The sequence below is a fragment of the Macaca mulatta genome, chromosome 15 (genome assembly GCF_049350105.2).
Source record: "Macaca mulatta isolate MMU2019108-1 chromosome 15, T2T-MMU8v2.0, whole genome shotgun sequence".
In the NCBI taxonomy this organism is placed as follows: Eukaryota; Metazoa; Chordata; class Mammalia; order Primates; family Cercopithecidae; genus Macaca; species Macaca mulatta.
Window position 1 is genome coordinate 6,739,206 of NC_133420.1, and position 15,550 is coordinate 6,754,755.

Sequence of the window (15,550 nt, forward strand, 5' to 3'; positions counted from 1 at the left end):
TCCATCTTTTTTTTTTTTTTTGAGACGAAGTCTTGCTCTGTCGCCCAGGCTGGAGCGCGGTGGCACGATCTCGGCTCACTGCAGCCTTCTCCTCCCAGGTTCAAGTGATTCTTGTGCCTCGGCCTCCCGAGTAGCTGGGATTACTGGTGCCCGCCACCACGCCCAGCTAATTTTTGTATTTTTAGTAGAGTTGGGTTTCACCATGTTGGCCAGGCTGGTCTCGAAACTCCTGACCTTAGGTGATCTGCCTGTCTCGGCCTCCCAAAGTGCTGGGATTACAGGTGTGAGCCACCATGCCTGGCCAGTCTCTGTCTTTTAATTGGTATATTTAGACCAATGCATTGCCATGTAATGTGATAATGGGTTTCGTGGGATTAACATCTGCCACATTAGTAACTGTTTTCCTATTTGTTGCCCTTGGTCTTAGTTTCTATCTCCCTTTGTTCTCTGCTTTCTCTGGTTTCAGTTAAGCATTTTATATGATTACATAGTCTTTTCTTTTGTAGCATATCAATTACACTTTCAGATAGAGAAAAAAAACGAAAATAAGTATATATATTTTAGTGGTTGCTGTAGAGTTTGCAGCTAATCCAAATCCACCTGTAAGTTACACTGTGTTGCTTCTCAGGTCACATGGTAACTTGTAACTGATGACCCCGGCTTCCTGTCGCCTGTCCCTTTTAATGTTGCTCTTACATTTTACTCACCCATAAGTGAGAGTCACCCAATACACTGTTAGTATTCTGATTTTGAGCAGTTTTCTTCTTTCTTTTTTTGTTTGAGACAGGGTCTCACTCTGCCGCCCAGGCTGGAGTGCAGTGGTGCAGTCTCAGCTCACTGCAGCCTCAGCCTCCCCGGCTCAGGTGACCCCTCCTTCCTCAGCCTCCTGGGTACCTAGGGCTATATGCACATGCCACCACTTCTAGCTAGTTTATTTTTTTTTGTATTTTTTGATAGAGTCAGGGCTTTGTCATGTTGCCCATGCTGATCTTTTTTTTTTTTTTTTTTTTTGAGATGGAGCCGCACTCTGTCGCCCAGGCTGGAGTGCAGTGGTGCAACCTTGGCTCACTGCAAGCTCTGCTTCCCAGGTTCATGCCATTCTCCTGCCTCAGCCTCCCAAGTAGCTGGGACTACAGGCGCCTGCCACCATGCTCGGCTAATTTTTTTTGTATTTTTAGTAGAGACAGGGTTTCACCATGTTAGCCAGGATGGTCTTGATTTCCTGACCTCGTGATCCGCCCGCCTCAGCCTCCCAAAGTGCTGGGATTACAGGCGTGAGCCACCGCGCCCGGCTGCCCATGCTGATCTTAAACTCCTGGGCTCAAGCAGTCCACCTGCCTTGGCCTCCCAAAGTGCTGGGATTATAGGCATGAGACACCACGCCCTGCCCAAACAGGTTTTTGTTAGATGGATGAGGAATAAGGAAAATTAAAACAAACAAACAAACAAAAGGAATAAGGAAAATAGCAGGTTTCTCACTAATTTTGTGTGTTTCAAATAATTCTACCGTAAAGCATTAAAACAAATTCTTTTAGCTCATTCTAGGCAGTGATGACTTAGGGAATTCAGTTCCTCAACCTTTGCTCAGATCCTGCTTCACTTGCTGTAGGCTTTGCAGGGGGACCTTTGATGGGTCAGCCGGACATGAGGCTGGGAGAAGTGATGGTGGACGAGGACAGCTGGGGGAGCAGGGACCCACCTTCCTGATGTCTGACTGTGCCAGCCGGGGCTGTTGGTGAGTGGGCTCGGGACAAGCAGAGAGGTACCCCAGGTACTCCCTAAACCCAGGGATGAAGAACATGGAGGCCAAGGAGATCACAGAAGGTTCCAGATACCTCAGGCAGCTTTTATTGGGCTGGCAGCTGGCATCTCACAGTCATGGACCTGCCTGGTTCCAGCCCCTGGCTCCCAGCCTTGCCCACAGGAGGATTCACAGGCCGCTGGGCGCTGGGTGCCACCTGTGTCCGTGGCTGCCCGCATGAGCTCCGGGCAGAGCAGGGGGCCACGGGCCTGGCATCCTCTGCGGTTAGTGAAGGAGCAGGGACTGCCCGCCTCCTCCTCAGATGTCCAGGGCTGGACCTGAAGTGGCCTCGCTACTGGAGATTATGAACATGCTGCCACTTGCCGCCGACGTGCAGGAGGGAACGGACCACTGATGTTCTCCGAGGCCCAAAGTGCCCACCCAGCCCCACCTGGACAGCAAGCCCCCAGCCCTCTTTGGGGGACTCCACTCACCTGTGGAGAGAGGCTCAAAGGCCAAGAGGCCTCCCGGCCTCCCGGTGGTGGAGTGGCCACAAGGGACTCCAGGAACACCGTCCACATCGCAAGTGAATCCCCAGCAAGTCATGTGACTCCCCTATGGTGCCTCCTAGAGGCCAGCTCTTCCCAGTGTGGGGTTCCAGGGGCTACAGCTTCCCCCGCCACCACTGGAGCTGTGGCCCTCCCATCCCAGCTGCTAGGCCGGCTTTTCTCTCCCGTCTCCTCCCTGCAGGGGCTGTGCAGCTGCTGTTGCCTGGGGGCCAGGGTGTGGGTGACATGAGAAGCCGCCTAGGTGAGGCAGGCTTGGACCTGCCTGCTGCAGGGTACTGCAGGGCAGGGCGTGCCCGCTGGTTGGATCCCGGGAACCTGATAGACCCCAGCCCTGCTGGGACAGCCTCTGGCCACTCTAGCCCAACATCAACCCCTGCCACTCCATCAAGGTCCTGGGACTTTCTGGCCCCCTGAATCCACACAGCCTCTTCCTGACCACCCATATCTGGCTCTGTCCCCCACCGAGGGCTAGTGGGCACCTTCTGAGCAGGAGGGTTCCAGGCAGGCCAGGAGTAAGGGACTAGCTAGTCGTGTGGCCAGGGCCGGCCCCTCTAGCAGCTGTGCTGTTTGCCCTGACACCGGGGAGGGGCTGCACCTCAGCCTTTTGGTCCTTCCCCTTCAGCCTCTTGGGGTACCCTGAAATGAACGTGGTGAGGTACACACACATCCCTGCCTGGGGCAGCCCTGACCCCCAGTGTAGGGGATCCCCAGCAGCTGCTGACCTCAGGTGAGTTCTGTGCCACTGTGGGCGGAGCCTGGGGTCTCTGTATCCACCCCAGTGACACGCCTGGCTGCAGGGGTGAGGCTGATGGGCAGCTCACCAGAGAGCCCTCCTGGACTCTGGGACCTCCACCACCAGATGAGTTTCCTGGCTACCAGGATTCAGTCGCCAAATACAATTTGGTTCCCGAGTTCTGGAAGGACTGTCCTGGTCTGGCTGGGGAATGGGAGCTTGCCTGTGGGGTTGGGGTGGGGACCCCAGCAGGTGTTTCTAACCCTTAAAATGGGGTGGCTGGGAGGGGTGAGAGCCTTGGAACCACGAGTGGGGCAACTTGTAACTTCATGCCTCCAGAATGCATCCATTTAATAGAAGGTTCCAGCACTGACCGTACCAACCAGTAAGGAACCAGCAGCAAAGGACGCAGGGCGACGCTACCGATGTCAGCCGCCACCCGGGATCTCGCCTTGCTGAGAAGGTCCTCTCCCTCCACATGGCCCAGCCCGGAGGCTGAATTGTGCTTCACGAGTCAGGGGTTTAGAAAACGAGGCTTTGCTTAAAAAGGTAAGTGTAAAATGGTCCGTGGAAATGCACCATCTTCCACCCAAACGCCGCCCAGACGCAGTGGCCGGGAAAGTTCAGTGTGAAGTAGAGAAAATGGCATCTTCTGCTTCTGCTCGTGACCTTCAGAAAGGTCCTTGGCAACAGGGCCCTCTGGGGCACCTGGGGATGCACCCCTCACACACGCCCGGCTTCCCCGGGCCCTTTGCTGCTTCTGACTTCCAGAAGGGACTCAGGACAGCAAAGAGCAGAGGGTGCCCCTCACCGGCCCCACAGAGTGCAGCACGGCAGCCCCGGGCCTCAGGCCTTGGCTGGAAGGAAGTGAGGCCGCTTGGCCATGAAAGCTCAGGCTGGCTCTGAGTTGGGTGTGGCCCATGCAGGGCTCCTGGGTTCTCTTCCCCTCCCCATGCACCCCAGCCAGCCCCACCCTCCAGGACAGCCTGGGCTCGGCCCTGCGGGGCGTCTGGTCCCCGCGTTGCCCTCCCAGCCAGCCCTGGTCACGAGTTACGGTACATCTGTGTAAAGAGACGTGGACTGCATCAGTCTGTAAAAATAGGTTAAAAAACTCTCCTCACTAGCCTTCAGGTACCCGAGTTGGCCCTCCCCCCGCACGAGGCGCTCCTTTCCAGGGTGGAGTCCCAGGAGCCACGGTGAGCAGAGTGTGGCATCCCCAGGGTCACGCTAGTGCCACTGTGTCCTCACACGCTCCTCCACGTCCTTCCTGAGGACCCTGGGCTTGGTGGCCCGAGCTCCGTGCAGGGCTGGCTCAGAGCTGCGTCTCGTCGCGAGTCTCGGGGTTGCAGGACGATAGCTTGTGGCTGCAGCTGCTCTTGCGGCTCTGGGAGCTGCTGGCCACGTGAGCCAGGGGGTCGGAGCGGATGAGATAGCTGCGGGGGGACAGAGGGGACCCTGGAGTGGACGTGGGCCGGGCAGCCCCTGCCCAGCACCCCCACTGTGGTGCCTGTGGCCTCGTCTCCCCAGTGCCCACCTGGTGCTCAGGGGGTCTCCACACAGCCCACAGGTGCTACTCACACAATGTCGCTGGGCTCCAGCCTCGTGTCGGGCGGAGGGTTGATGAGGACGTAGGAGAGGGTGTTCTGATGGTCGTTCATCTCGTCTGCAAAGGACACAGCCGGGCAGATGTCACTCCCCAGCCCTCCCCCTCCCAGCTCCGCAGGGGCCCGGAGGTGTGGGGGGTCCAGGATGAGCTGAGTCTTTCCGGCCTTCCTGACCATTCTGCTCCAGCACCTCATCCTGGTGAGCCCAGCCAGGGCCCATCCCCACACTGGGCAGGGGGCAGCCAGGAGGGCAGCCGGGAGCCAGCTCTGACCTGCACCCTCCTCCGGTGCCAGGTGGCATCACAGCAAAGGGGTGGGCCTGAGCAGAGGCACGAAGCACACCTGTACACACCAGCACACACCTACGTCTACCGATAGACATGTCTATTCACCTCACATGCATGCATGCCTTAATCTACACCTGCACACACCTGTGCACACACCACTACACACCCCAACCCCCATACACACCTAACACCTGCACACACCTGTGCACACACACACACGCCTACACACCTGCAGATTCACCTGTGTCCCACACACATTTGTGTCTATCTGCACAGATCTTCACAGCCACCCATACCTATGCTATCCACAGACCCCTGCACACTCACTCGTATACACACCTGCATGCCGTCCTCCACATTCACACACACCCACCTCGGCCTCCAGAGGCTGCTCATCCCCGTCCCTCCCACAGGGCCCTGCAGCTGCCGCCGTCCTGGGCCTGGGCAGGCCACTCCCACTCGCTGTGCTCAGCCCTTTGCTTCAGACTTAAGTCCCAAGTGGCATCAGCCCAGAACAGCCCCCAGCTCATCCCTCTGAGAACACGGCCCTGCCCCTCATGGGAGACAGCCTGGCATCTGGCTCATGGCATGGGAGTGCGGATGTGTCCCACGGGGTGAAAACAGTCCTGGAGAAATACCGCCCCCCCCCATCTCACAGTCTCCGCGGGGCCAAGCACAGGGAGGGAGAGCCCACCATCACAGCAGTGGCCCTGGGTTCACTGGCCGGGAGGGAAGGGCCTGTAGCCTCAGTTTATCCATCTGACGGTGTCTCAGGGAACCTCCTGGATTCCTGTTCCAGGATTCCAAGGACAGAGAACAAAGGTGACCCAGGACACGGGAACCCCAGGGAGCCTCCACCCTGGCTGCCGCCATTCCTTTCTCTCTGCCCGTCCTCTCCCCTTGGGGCAGCCCTGCCATGGCCCCTGAGAAAAGTCAGGGAGAAAAGCCACGCTGGTCCCCCTGCAGTGGGGGCTTCAGAGGTCCCACAGTGTGAGCACAGCTGCTGCCAGGGAGGCAGGGACACAGGCTAGGACCTGGGGGGTGACCTGGACAGCTCTGCCTCGGGCCTTTCTATACGGCGGCAGGTCACTTGGTGCCAGCTCCTGTGTCCATGCCTGCGGGATGGGACGGCCTGACACCTGCCCCTCACAGCTGTTTGGCTCTCTTCCCAAAACCCATGGCAGGGTCTTCCCCAGGCCTTTGCTAGAGGCCCGGGGGCCTTATGTTGGGCTGTGCAGGGAGGCACACCCTCCCCGCCTTTGTGCCCACACACACCTCTGGGGTGGCCGCATGGCAGGTGGTACAGGGAGCAGTGGTGTGGGCGGCTCCAGTAAGTACTTGCCCCCGCTGCCTGACTGGCTTTGTGATGAGCACCCAGTGGGACACCAAGAACAAGGGGCCACCAGCTCGTTTCACTCCGGCAGGCACAGACTGGCCCCCAGGCCTCAGCTTTTCCCCCTGGGGTACCTGGACCACACGCTTCTGAAGTGAGCAGAGCACATAGCTAGGCTGAGCCAGGCTGGGCTGGGTGGTGGGTGGGGATGCTGGGTCCCAGCTGCAGTGCCAGGGGCTGGGTTGTGGTCAGTCACGTGGCACTGGTCCTGGCTGCCCAGGATGGGCACAGAGGACTAGCTTCGTGTGTCCACTGTGTTTGGTGAAGGCTGGCAGCAGGTGTGCCTGGGGGCCTGGGGCGAGGCAGGGGCTGGCTTTGGCCCTTCTGGTGAATGTCCTGGGGCAGGGCTACCTGACGCCTCCACCCAGACCCCCCAACCTTCACTCCAGGCCTCAGTGGTACCTCTGCTCCTCACCCACTTCCTGACAATGCAGGCCCCAGAACTTCCAGACCCCTGGCCCTTGGCATCCACGGTCACTCCTGCCTGAATCCCCCACTCCAGGCCAGAGCTGCCGCCACCCGAGTCTCAGTTTCCTCCTCGTAAACTGGGAGTAACTAGTGCCTACCCCCAAGGCAGCCGTGAGGAGGCGTGCAGACGGGGTCTGTGTATCGGGGCTGAGGTGGCTCCTCCTGCTGTGTGTGGGGTGGGGGCTGCACGCTGGAGGGGCCCCGGGATGCTGCCCACCCTCCCTGCAAAGACAGTGACTCTTCCTGTTCTGCATCCTGGCCTAGGGTCTGCTTGAATCCAAACAGCGGGGTGCAGCCCCCGAGCCCCAAAGCCCCAGCACCTTCACCGTCCCAGGCATGTAGGCCGAGTGCCGCGCGAGTCCTGTGAGCCCTCGACCCCCAAGCCTGCCGTGGCCGCGCCTGCCCTGGAGCCGCAGCAGGAGCCGCAGGAAGCCGTGGCGGGTGAGGGCAGCGAGAAATGCAGGCGTCTCACTCATGAAGGCTCACGAAGGCCACTAGCTGCGGGTCCAAGCGCCACAGTGCCTGGCAGAGCGAGGGTCTTCCATGAGCGCCATCGTAGGGAAAAGCACGGAACCGGGAGAGGCCGACGCTTTACTTCCGTGGCGGCTCCAGGCCTGGCCCTGCCTCTGGGTGCAAGGCCATCCTGGCAAACACGTCCCTCCCGAGCTAACACCTGCCTGGGCTCAGGAGGCCCTTCAAGCTCCTGGGTTACCCTGAGGGAGAGGCAGCAGGGGCAGGCTCTGAGCTCCCCTGAGGCTGCCAGGACCCCGGGGAGCGCCCCGGCTGGGACTCTGCTCTGAGCACTGACGGGGCACAGCATGTTCTTGGAGGAAACGGGGTGCTGGGCGGCTGAGCACCCAGAAGAGAATGGGGTGTGGAGCGGCTCTGCCCCAGCTGAGCAGGAAGAATCCCCTCGTGGAGCCCCAGCTGGGGGATGAAGGTTACCATCCACCTCGCCTGGGCAGCCACAAAGCCTGCCCACTCCTAGCGACTTGGACTCCCCACCCCTGCGTCCAGCCCAGGCTTCACTGAGCTCCTCCCGGGGCCCTGGCTTGGGACCATGTGGGTGCTTTCTGAGAGCAGAGGGGCTTGGGGTCCTCAGACCGCTTGTGGGGCCAGCCACAGGGAGGGGCTGGCTGTAGGCCAGGGTGGCCTACCGGTCCCATCGTAAACAGCAAAGCAGGAGAAGCACCAGAGTGAGCCCAAGAGCTGGGCAGTTGCCACTCTGCCTGGTGGCCAACAGCACCTTGACCAGCACAAGCCCCGGGCCTCAGCCTCAGGCCCATCCTCAACGCCCAGCCAGGGGACACTGTCAACATGCGAGGCTTTGCCCAACAGGGCTGCCCGGGCTGACACCTGGGACGTGCTCTCACAGCTCCCGTCCACCTGCCTGGATGGGACGGGGCACGGCAAGGCTGCCGGCGGCGAAAGGTTGGTGAGCCCTGTGGTGCAGCGGTCGGCACCCGCCAGAGCAGAATTACCTTGCAAATATCCCAGGTTTACCCGATTCATGACATCACTGGCTGTTAAATTTGCTACGTCCTCTACAGAACACACAGAAAAAGGCACAGACAGAAACAGAGAGAGAGAGTGTCAGCAAGCGAGGTGCGGGCGGCCGGCACAGCGGGCGGGTGCGGGGGCAGCTGCACGGGAGGCCGGCCACCCCAGGACCTGCAGCCAGCGCCAGCCACCGGAAGCGAGTCGGTCACCAGAAACGCAGTTGCTCCTCCCTTGCCAAGCTCTGGAGGCAGGCACCAGCTCTGGGGGTGGCCGGACCGGGCTGGATCATCCTCTGCCAACAAAGGGGGGCCACGAACACGAACGCCGGGCACCCCTCTCAGCCCTGGGAGCCACCCCTGAAAGGGCATGAAGCCCCTCCCGGGACAGGGACACTGTGGGGACGGAGGGAAGCTTCAAGGCAGGGACGGGGGGCGTCCTCCACAGCGCCCACAGGGCTGGGGCCCGGGAAAGGTCTTCATGGGCCACCTGTTCCCCAAACCCTAGCCTCTGAGTCTCCTTCGGGCCCACAGGCCGCCCCAGCCCAGTGACCTGTGAGCATCTCCTGGGCCAGCCCTGAGCTCCTGACTCTGCTCAGAGGACTCAAGACCTCGACCCAGGTGACAGATGCAGGAAGCAGGGTTGGGAGACCAGGCACCCCAAAGGGACAGAGGCAGCCCTGAGCATCGGGCACGTCCCCGAGATGGAACAAAGGGAGGGTGGAGCCTTGACACGGCCCAGGGGTGGATGTCACTGGGCAGCGGCCCAGTGCCAGGGAGCTGGGGCCTGTGGCTTCATCAATGGCGGTAGCGTCTCTAGAGGGAGGGAGGGGATGAGTTTCTCTCCTCGCCAGGCAGGGCATGTAGGGCCCCCAAGCCCAAGCACATTTCCCACTACAAGGCGCAGAGAGACGGGGTTGTGCGGATCTGTTGCTGAAGACGGACACCGGGCTCCCTGGACCGCAGGAGGGGCTGTGCCGTGGGAGTGGCAGCAGGCTCATGGTGGACAGAGGTATGTCCTGCTATGGGCTATTCCCCTAGTCGTTTCCCCAAAGACAAGGTCCCCCCTACCCTGGCTGCTGGGAGGGCTGGGGGCTCCGGGAGGCGGTCCCCAACACAGTCTTGTCCTCTGCGAGAACTCAGGGGCCCTGGGTATCCGCTGTCCAGCAGGACTAGCTGCAGCCTGCTGGCCCATCGCTAACTGATGCCCTTGACTCGGGGAGCCCAGCCTGGCCCTCTCCACCCCACAGCTGCCTCCCCTGGCTGAAGGGTTCAGCCTGCTCCTGTCTCTAATTTGGCAGAGAGGGAAACTGAGGCCTCAGGGCAGTGGGACAGAGTGCCTCCCTATGGGGCTCAGCACCAGGGATGCCGTAGGGTCCTGTGGCCTCCCAGTACCAGGGTGGGCCATGGCCACTCCCCTCCTCCACCCTCCTCTGCACAGGACCTCTGCTGGGCCGTGGTGGTGGTGCCCACAGCTGACCCCACAGTAGGGGCAGGCAGCGCGTGGCCAGAAAGGCTGACTGACAGGATGGCCCAGGCCCCGGGATGCCGTGGCCGACTGTTCCTGGCCCAGTCTGTCCGTCCTGCCCCCACCCACGCCGGGCGCCCTTACCGTAGCCGGTGGTGGGCAGGCCCAGGTGTTTCATGCGGTTCTTCACCAGCTCGGAGAGCTCCTGGCGCTCAGAGCGCCGGTACAGGCTGAGGCGCTGCTGGCTGATCCACTCTGCGGCCGCTGCCCGGCCTCCCTGCTTGGGTCCCTTGCGGCTCAGCCTCCGGGCCCACTGCAGACTCTTATGCCGCAGCAGCCGGTGCTCCGCGGGGTCACTGCCGCCCATGTGTCGGCCGTGGGAGCTGCCTCCGGTGCCGGCGCGCGAGCCCCAGGGCCCCCTCGCTTCCCGTGTGTCCTCACAGTCCTCCATGTTCACCGAGATCTGGGACTGGGTAGGGCGGGGAGGGGTGAGGCTGCTGGGAGGGGCATGGGCTTTGGGGCAGGGGCTTAGGAGGAGGTGTGGGCTCTGGGGCTTGGGGCCCGCGTGGGAGTGGCTGGGGGTGTCAGGGAAGAGTACGAGGACAGACCCTAGGGTGCATGTGCCTCCCTCCTCTGGAAAGAACGTGCCTGGTCCGAGGTTTCCTTCTGAGCTCAGACTGCCGGGCCACCCACCCTGCCCGGGCCTGGTCAAGGGATTCGCCAGGCTACTGAGGGCAGCTCCCTTCACCTCTCTGGGCCCTTCTTTCTGTGGGTCCGGCTGGGGACCCATCTGGACCCCAGCACATCCTGGCCTTGCCCTGGGGGGTCACCCCCTCTGCGTGCCAACTTCTCCATCTGCAGATGGGCCCTGGTCCCTCTTGCAAACATGCCCTTCGGAGGCCCCGAACCGGGAGAACGTGAGGTGCCAGGGCCTGTGGGGTGTGGGGTGCTGGGAAGAGGCGGGCCCCCCCCCCACCTGGGTGGCACCTTCAGAAGGGCCTGGGAGGCTGGGGGCTGGATGGTCAGGCCAGAGGGGCATGGGGCTGCCTGCCTCAGTGGGGCCTGGGGGAGCCAGGGCTGGGCCTGGGAGGGGCGGGGGTGCAACTGGTGTCCCAACTCACAGGCTACTCCCACAGGCCTCAGTTTCCCCACCAGTGCAGGAGGGAGTGACTGTCAAGAGCCTTCTCTGAGCCACGCTGGGGCCGACACATCCACAGGACCCACTCCCGCCTCGGCTTCCCCAGGGCCCTGTGGGTGGGTGGGTGGGTGGGTGGGGCCTGGCAGGCTTCTCCACGTGAGGCTGCGATGCTCTGGTGTTCGGCAGAGGCTGTGTGGGCGCAGAGCGGGTACTTACCTGGGCTCTGAGGTCATGCGGCTGCAAAGGAAATAGGCACAGTCTGAGACCTGTGGGCGTGCCCCTGTCCCCCACGCCGCCTCAGCCTGGGGTCTGCATGGAACACGCTTAGGGCGGGCAGGCACGGTGCCCACCGCTGTGTGGGCTGCAGCACAGGGGCTGCCCATCTTCTTCCTCAAGCCTCCCCTCAGCCTCTCTGCCCCCAGTAGGGGTCATGGCTGCTCCAGCTGGAAGCACTGCACATGGGCACACAGACCAGACGGAAAGAGCTGCCGGCAGGGGCAAAGCTGATCTAGTTCCCGACACTGAAAGTGGGGATGGCGTGGGTCGCACAGGACAGGGGCTGCCACGGTCCCAGCCCCCGGAAGGTGGGGATGGCGTGGGTTGCACAGGACAGGGGCTGCCACGGTCCCAGCCCCCAGAAGGTGGGGATGGCGTGGGTTGCACAGGACAGGGGCTGCCCCAGAACCTCCGAGGTGGAGAAGACGTGGCTCTCTGTCCGGTAGATGCCGATGGGGATCTCGGCGCTGGAGGAGCAGAGCTTCTGGAAGAGGCGGCCGTACGTGCGGATCCACAGGTCGCCCTCGGTGATTTTCATCTGCAGGGCAGGAGCCCTGAGTCGGCCGGGGCACGTGGCAGCACCCAGAGCCTCCCAGCCACTGAATCGGGCAGGTGCCCATCCACCCACTCGGGACAGCCCGGCACACCCCAGCCCGGCCCGGCCGGGGGCACTTACGGCACAGAGGTACCCCGAGCCCGGCGTGGTGTCCAGGCCCAGCAGCAGCCGGGTGATGGTGATCATGTAGTCCTTCACGAAGGACTGGCCAGGGAGGGAGGGGGCCACAGCGAGGCACATGAGCATGGACGTAGGACACAGGTCCACACTCCCCCGGCCACAGGCTCGCCCCCCTCATGCACACACACAACCACCAGGTACCCAAGCACCACATGACCCACAGGCAGAGTTCTGGAACGCCTTTTCTAGGAAAACGCACTTGCCAGGCACCCATAGGTCAAAAAGGGCCCAGAAATCCCCGGGGCAAGGACAGGGCCCACAGGTCTCCTTGGAATCCAGGGAAGGTTGTTCAGAGGGAGGCCTATCCCTCCGAGTGGGGGCCAGGCTGCAGAGCTGAGGGCGTGACAGGGGTCCCACCCACGAGGGCGTGACGGGGGTCCCACCCAGGCGCCACCCTCCTGCTGCCACTTCCCAGCTGACCTGGTAGAGAAGTGTGTCCAACATGCTGATGCTGAAGACGCGGCCGGCGGCAAAGGGCAGGCGGAACATGAAGGCCAGGTTGGAGCCGTTCTCTCGCTCCCTCTGTGGGAAAGGAGGGGCCTCAGATGGGCTGGTGCTGAGGTCCATTCAGTGGCACGGCAGCCACGGAGGCGAGGGCAGTGTGTGTGCACATGTGTGCACCGTACATGTGTGCGCGTGGGACCTGTGTGCACGTGTGTGCATGGTGTATGTGTACAGTGTGTGTCTGCATGTGTGCACACACCAGCATGCCTGAACCAGCTGTATCTTCCCAGACACACTCAGGGCAAGAGCCCGGGAGGAATGATGTGGGGCTCTGACGGGAGAAGGCAGACTCCTGGCGGCTGCCATAGGCACTGCGTTTGGTCAAGTGCCCTGCTCTTGCCATCCCGAAATTCCAGATCCTCCTGATAATCCTCTCCTGCCCTGGCGTTTTTTAAGTGGTGTCGGAGGGCGCGTGGGGCCTGGGCTGAGGAGGAGCAAGCATCGGGCTGCCTGCTGTCCTTGGCCTCCTGTCCCGGTGCTCCAGGCTCACAATGGACCCGCTGTGTGAGTTTCCTGGGGCTCCCGTAACAAATGACTGCAAACTTAGCAGCTAAAACGGCACCTGTCTCCTCTCTCCCGGTTCTGAATTTAGGAGTTTGAAGTGTCTCTGGCTGGATCTAGGCCCAGGCAGGGCCCTGCTCCCTCTGGATGCCTGGGGGGCTCCTCCTCTCGCCTTTTCCAGCTCCTGGAGGCTGCCTGCCTTGGCTCGTGGCTCCCTCTTCCCTCTTCTGAGCTGGCTGTGCAGCTGCTTCCCACCGGACAGGGACCTCCGGCCTCTCCCTAGAAGGACTCTGATGGCATGAACCTGCTAGATGCTCCAAGGGAATCTCCCATCTTGAGGCCCGTGACTTAATCCCATCTGCAGAGGCCCTTTTGCCACGTGAGATGGTACATCCACGGGTTCCGGACTCGGCCGTGGCCATCTCTCGGGCCATTCTTCAGTGGAGAGCCCCAGCCCTGCAGCTCGGCCTCCAAGCAAGTGTGCACAGGCAGGCGTGTGCGCCCACGGAGGCCACACTTCCCCCTGGAACCAGAACTCGATTCACAGATAAAAGAAATGACGGCGACGGGACAATCAGGCAGAAGCCCTTTTTCCTCCGGGTCCGCCCTTACTCAGTGGCCGGCGGGAAGGCTGGGGCGTGAGACACAGCGGAGTTAGTTTCGTGCGGCGTTCCCGCTGTTGGAGCAAGAACCGGGTGCGATGAGCTGCGACGGGCGTGTGAGTTTGCAATCACGGTGATTTGCATCCAGAATTCCAGCCCCACTTCATGGCGATGAACGTGAAATTCCTGAACGACTTGCCATTTTAATTTTCCTTTACTCAGAACAGCGCTCAACAGGAAACAAGAACCACGACAGGGCCAGAGAGAGACGTGGAAGGAAGGAAAAAGCTGGATGTTTCAGGACCTTCCAGAGATTTCCTCCTGCTTTCTGGACGAGGAACCCACTTCTTTGTGCTGCTGAAGGCCCGGCAGGTGGCGGCCCTGGAGGGACAGGAGGGGCTTCAGCAGGGGCTGAGCGGGTCCCGTTCACAAGTGACAGCGAAGACAGGAGCACACAGGGGTGGATGAGCCCTTCCTGAGAACGAGATCCCCGGTCAGAGGGAGCAGGGCAGGCACCGTGCAGCCCCGGGGCGGGCAGAGCCAGCCTGGTGAGGAGAGATCACACAAGCTGACCATGTGAAAGCAATGAAGTGGCAGAGGAGTCCTGGGTGCTGGAGACCAGGGGAGGTGGACGGCGGGGGAGGTGGACGGCGGGGAAGGTGGACGGCGGGGGAGGTGGACGGGGCGGGGAGGCTCCTCTCTCACACTGGGGCTCTGAGAACCTTCCGGAGCCAGCCCTCAAGGGGGGATGCATGTCAGCCCGCCAGCAGCATCCTTTTTTTTTTTTTTTTTTTTGAGACGGAGTCTCACGCTCTTGCCCAGGCTGGAGTGCGGTGGTGCGATCTCGGCTCACTGCAAGCTCCGCCTCCCGGGTTCCCGCCATTCTCCTGCCTCAGCCTCCTGAGTAGCTGGGACTACAGGCGCCCGCCACCGCGCCCGGCTAATTTTTTGTATTTTTAGTAGAGACGGGGTTTCACTGTGGTCTCGATCTCCTGACCTTGTGATCCGCCCGCCTCGGCCTCCCAAAGTGCTGGGATTACAGGCTTGAGCCACCGCGCCCGGCCCAGCAGCATCCTTAATAATAGTTTTATTCTTTTGCTTTGGTTTTTGAGACAGGGTCTCACTCTGTCGCCCAGCCTGGAGAGCAGTGGCACAATCTTGGCTCACTGCAACCTCTGCCTCATGGGTTCAAGCAATTCTCCTGCCCCAGCCTCCCAAGTGTCTGGGATTACAGGCGTGCGCCACCACGCCCGGCTACTTTTTGTGTCTTTAGTGGAGACGGGGTTTCTCCATGTTGGCCAACCTGGTCTTGAACTCCTGACCTCAGGTGATCCGTTCGCCTTGGCCTCCCGAAGTGCTGGGATGACAGGCATGAGCCACCGCGCCCGGCCATTAAATTTTTGGTATAGATGGGGACTTGCTATGTTGCCTGGGCTGGTCTCGAACTTCTGGCCTCAAGTGATCCTCCTGCTTCAGCCTCCAAAAGTGCTGGGATTATAGGCATGAGCCGCCGTGCCTGGCAGAGCATCTCCCTGATGGCCGTGTATGCCATCTCCACCTCCTCCCTTTTTCCTTCCTGAGTCATGTCGGGAATCCTGTCTTTATCCTTCCACTGTGCCTGGATGTAGAAGATGTTGGCTGCAGGGATTTGGGGTAACTTTTCTTTTCTTTTCTTTTTTTTTAACTTTCAGTATTCTTTGAAGTAAAAAATACATAATGTAATAAACATGTACATTTTCATAATAATAATAAATTGGCATTAATGTTTTGTTTTGTTTTGTTTTGTTTTGAGACAGAGTCTTGCTCTGTCGCCCAGGCTGGAGTGCAGTGGCCAGATCTCAGCTTACTGCAAGCTCCGCCTCCCGGGTTCCCGCCATTCTCCTGCCTCAGCCTCCTGAGCAGCTGGGACTACAGGCGCCCGCCACCACGCCCGGCTAGTTTTTTGTATTTTTTAGTAGAGACGGGGTTTCACCAGGTTAGCCAGGATGGTCTCGATCTCCTGACCTCGTGATCCGCCCGTCTCGGCCTCCCAAA

General features: G+C 61.0%; 2 protein-coding genes across 40 annotated transcripts in view; one reads left to right on the forward strand and one right to left on the reverse strand.

Annotated features, from left to right (window-relative positions):
* Positions 1-3,365: 3,365 nt before the first annotated feature.
* Positions 3,366-15,550, reverse strand: part of KCNT1 (potassium sodium-activated channel subfamily T member 1) — a 93,046-nt gene continuing 80,861 nt past the window's right edge. For 10 of the 39 annotated variants that reach the window (XR_013405274.1, XR_013405268.1, XR_013405272.1 and 7 more), the window contains 7 exons: positions 12,330-12,431; positions 11,850-11,933; positions 11,583-11,711; positions 9,904-10,256; positions 8,277-8,339; positions 4,622-4,706; positions 3,366-4,476 (listed from right to left, as the gene is read on the reverse strand). Coding sequence is in view for 13 of the 39 variants with exons in the window: in XM_077967113.1 (XP_077823239.1) it covers positions 4,356-4,476; positions 4,622-4,706; positions 8,277-8,339; positions 9,904-10,228; positions 11,114-11,134; positions 11,583-11,711; positions 11,850-11,933; positions 12,330-12,431 (930 nt within the window). In the remaining 26 variants the exon portion in view is untranslated. Of the gene's footprint in view, positions 4,477-4,621; positions 4,707-8,276; positions 8,340-9,903; positions 10,257-10,880; positions 11,135-11,565; positions 11,712-11,849; positions 11,934-12,329; positions 12,432-15,550 lie in introns of all 39 variants that reach the window. The other 29 variants (XM_077967113.1, XM_077967109.1, XM_077967116.1 and 26 more) reach the window with 7 other exon arrangements.
* Positions 8,601-15,550, forward strand: part of PIERCE1 (piercer of microtubule wall 1) — a 266,631-nt gene continuing 259,681 nt past the window's right edge. Inside the window, exon 1 of the mRNA XM_077967136.1 lies at positions 8,601-8,604. The gene's annotated coding sequence lies outside the window, so the exon portion shown is untranslated. The remainder of the gene's footprint in view (positions 8,605-15,550) is intronic.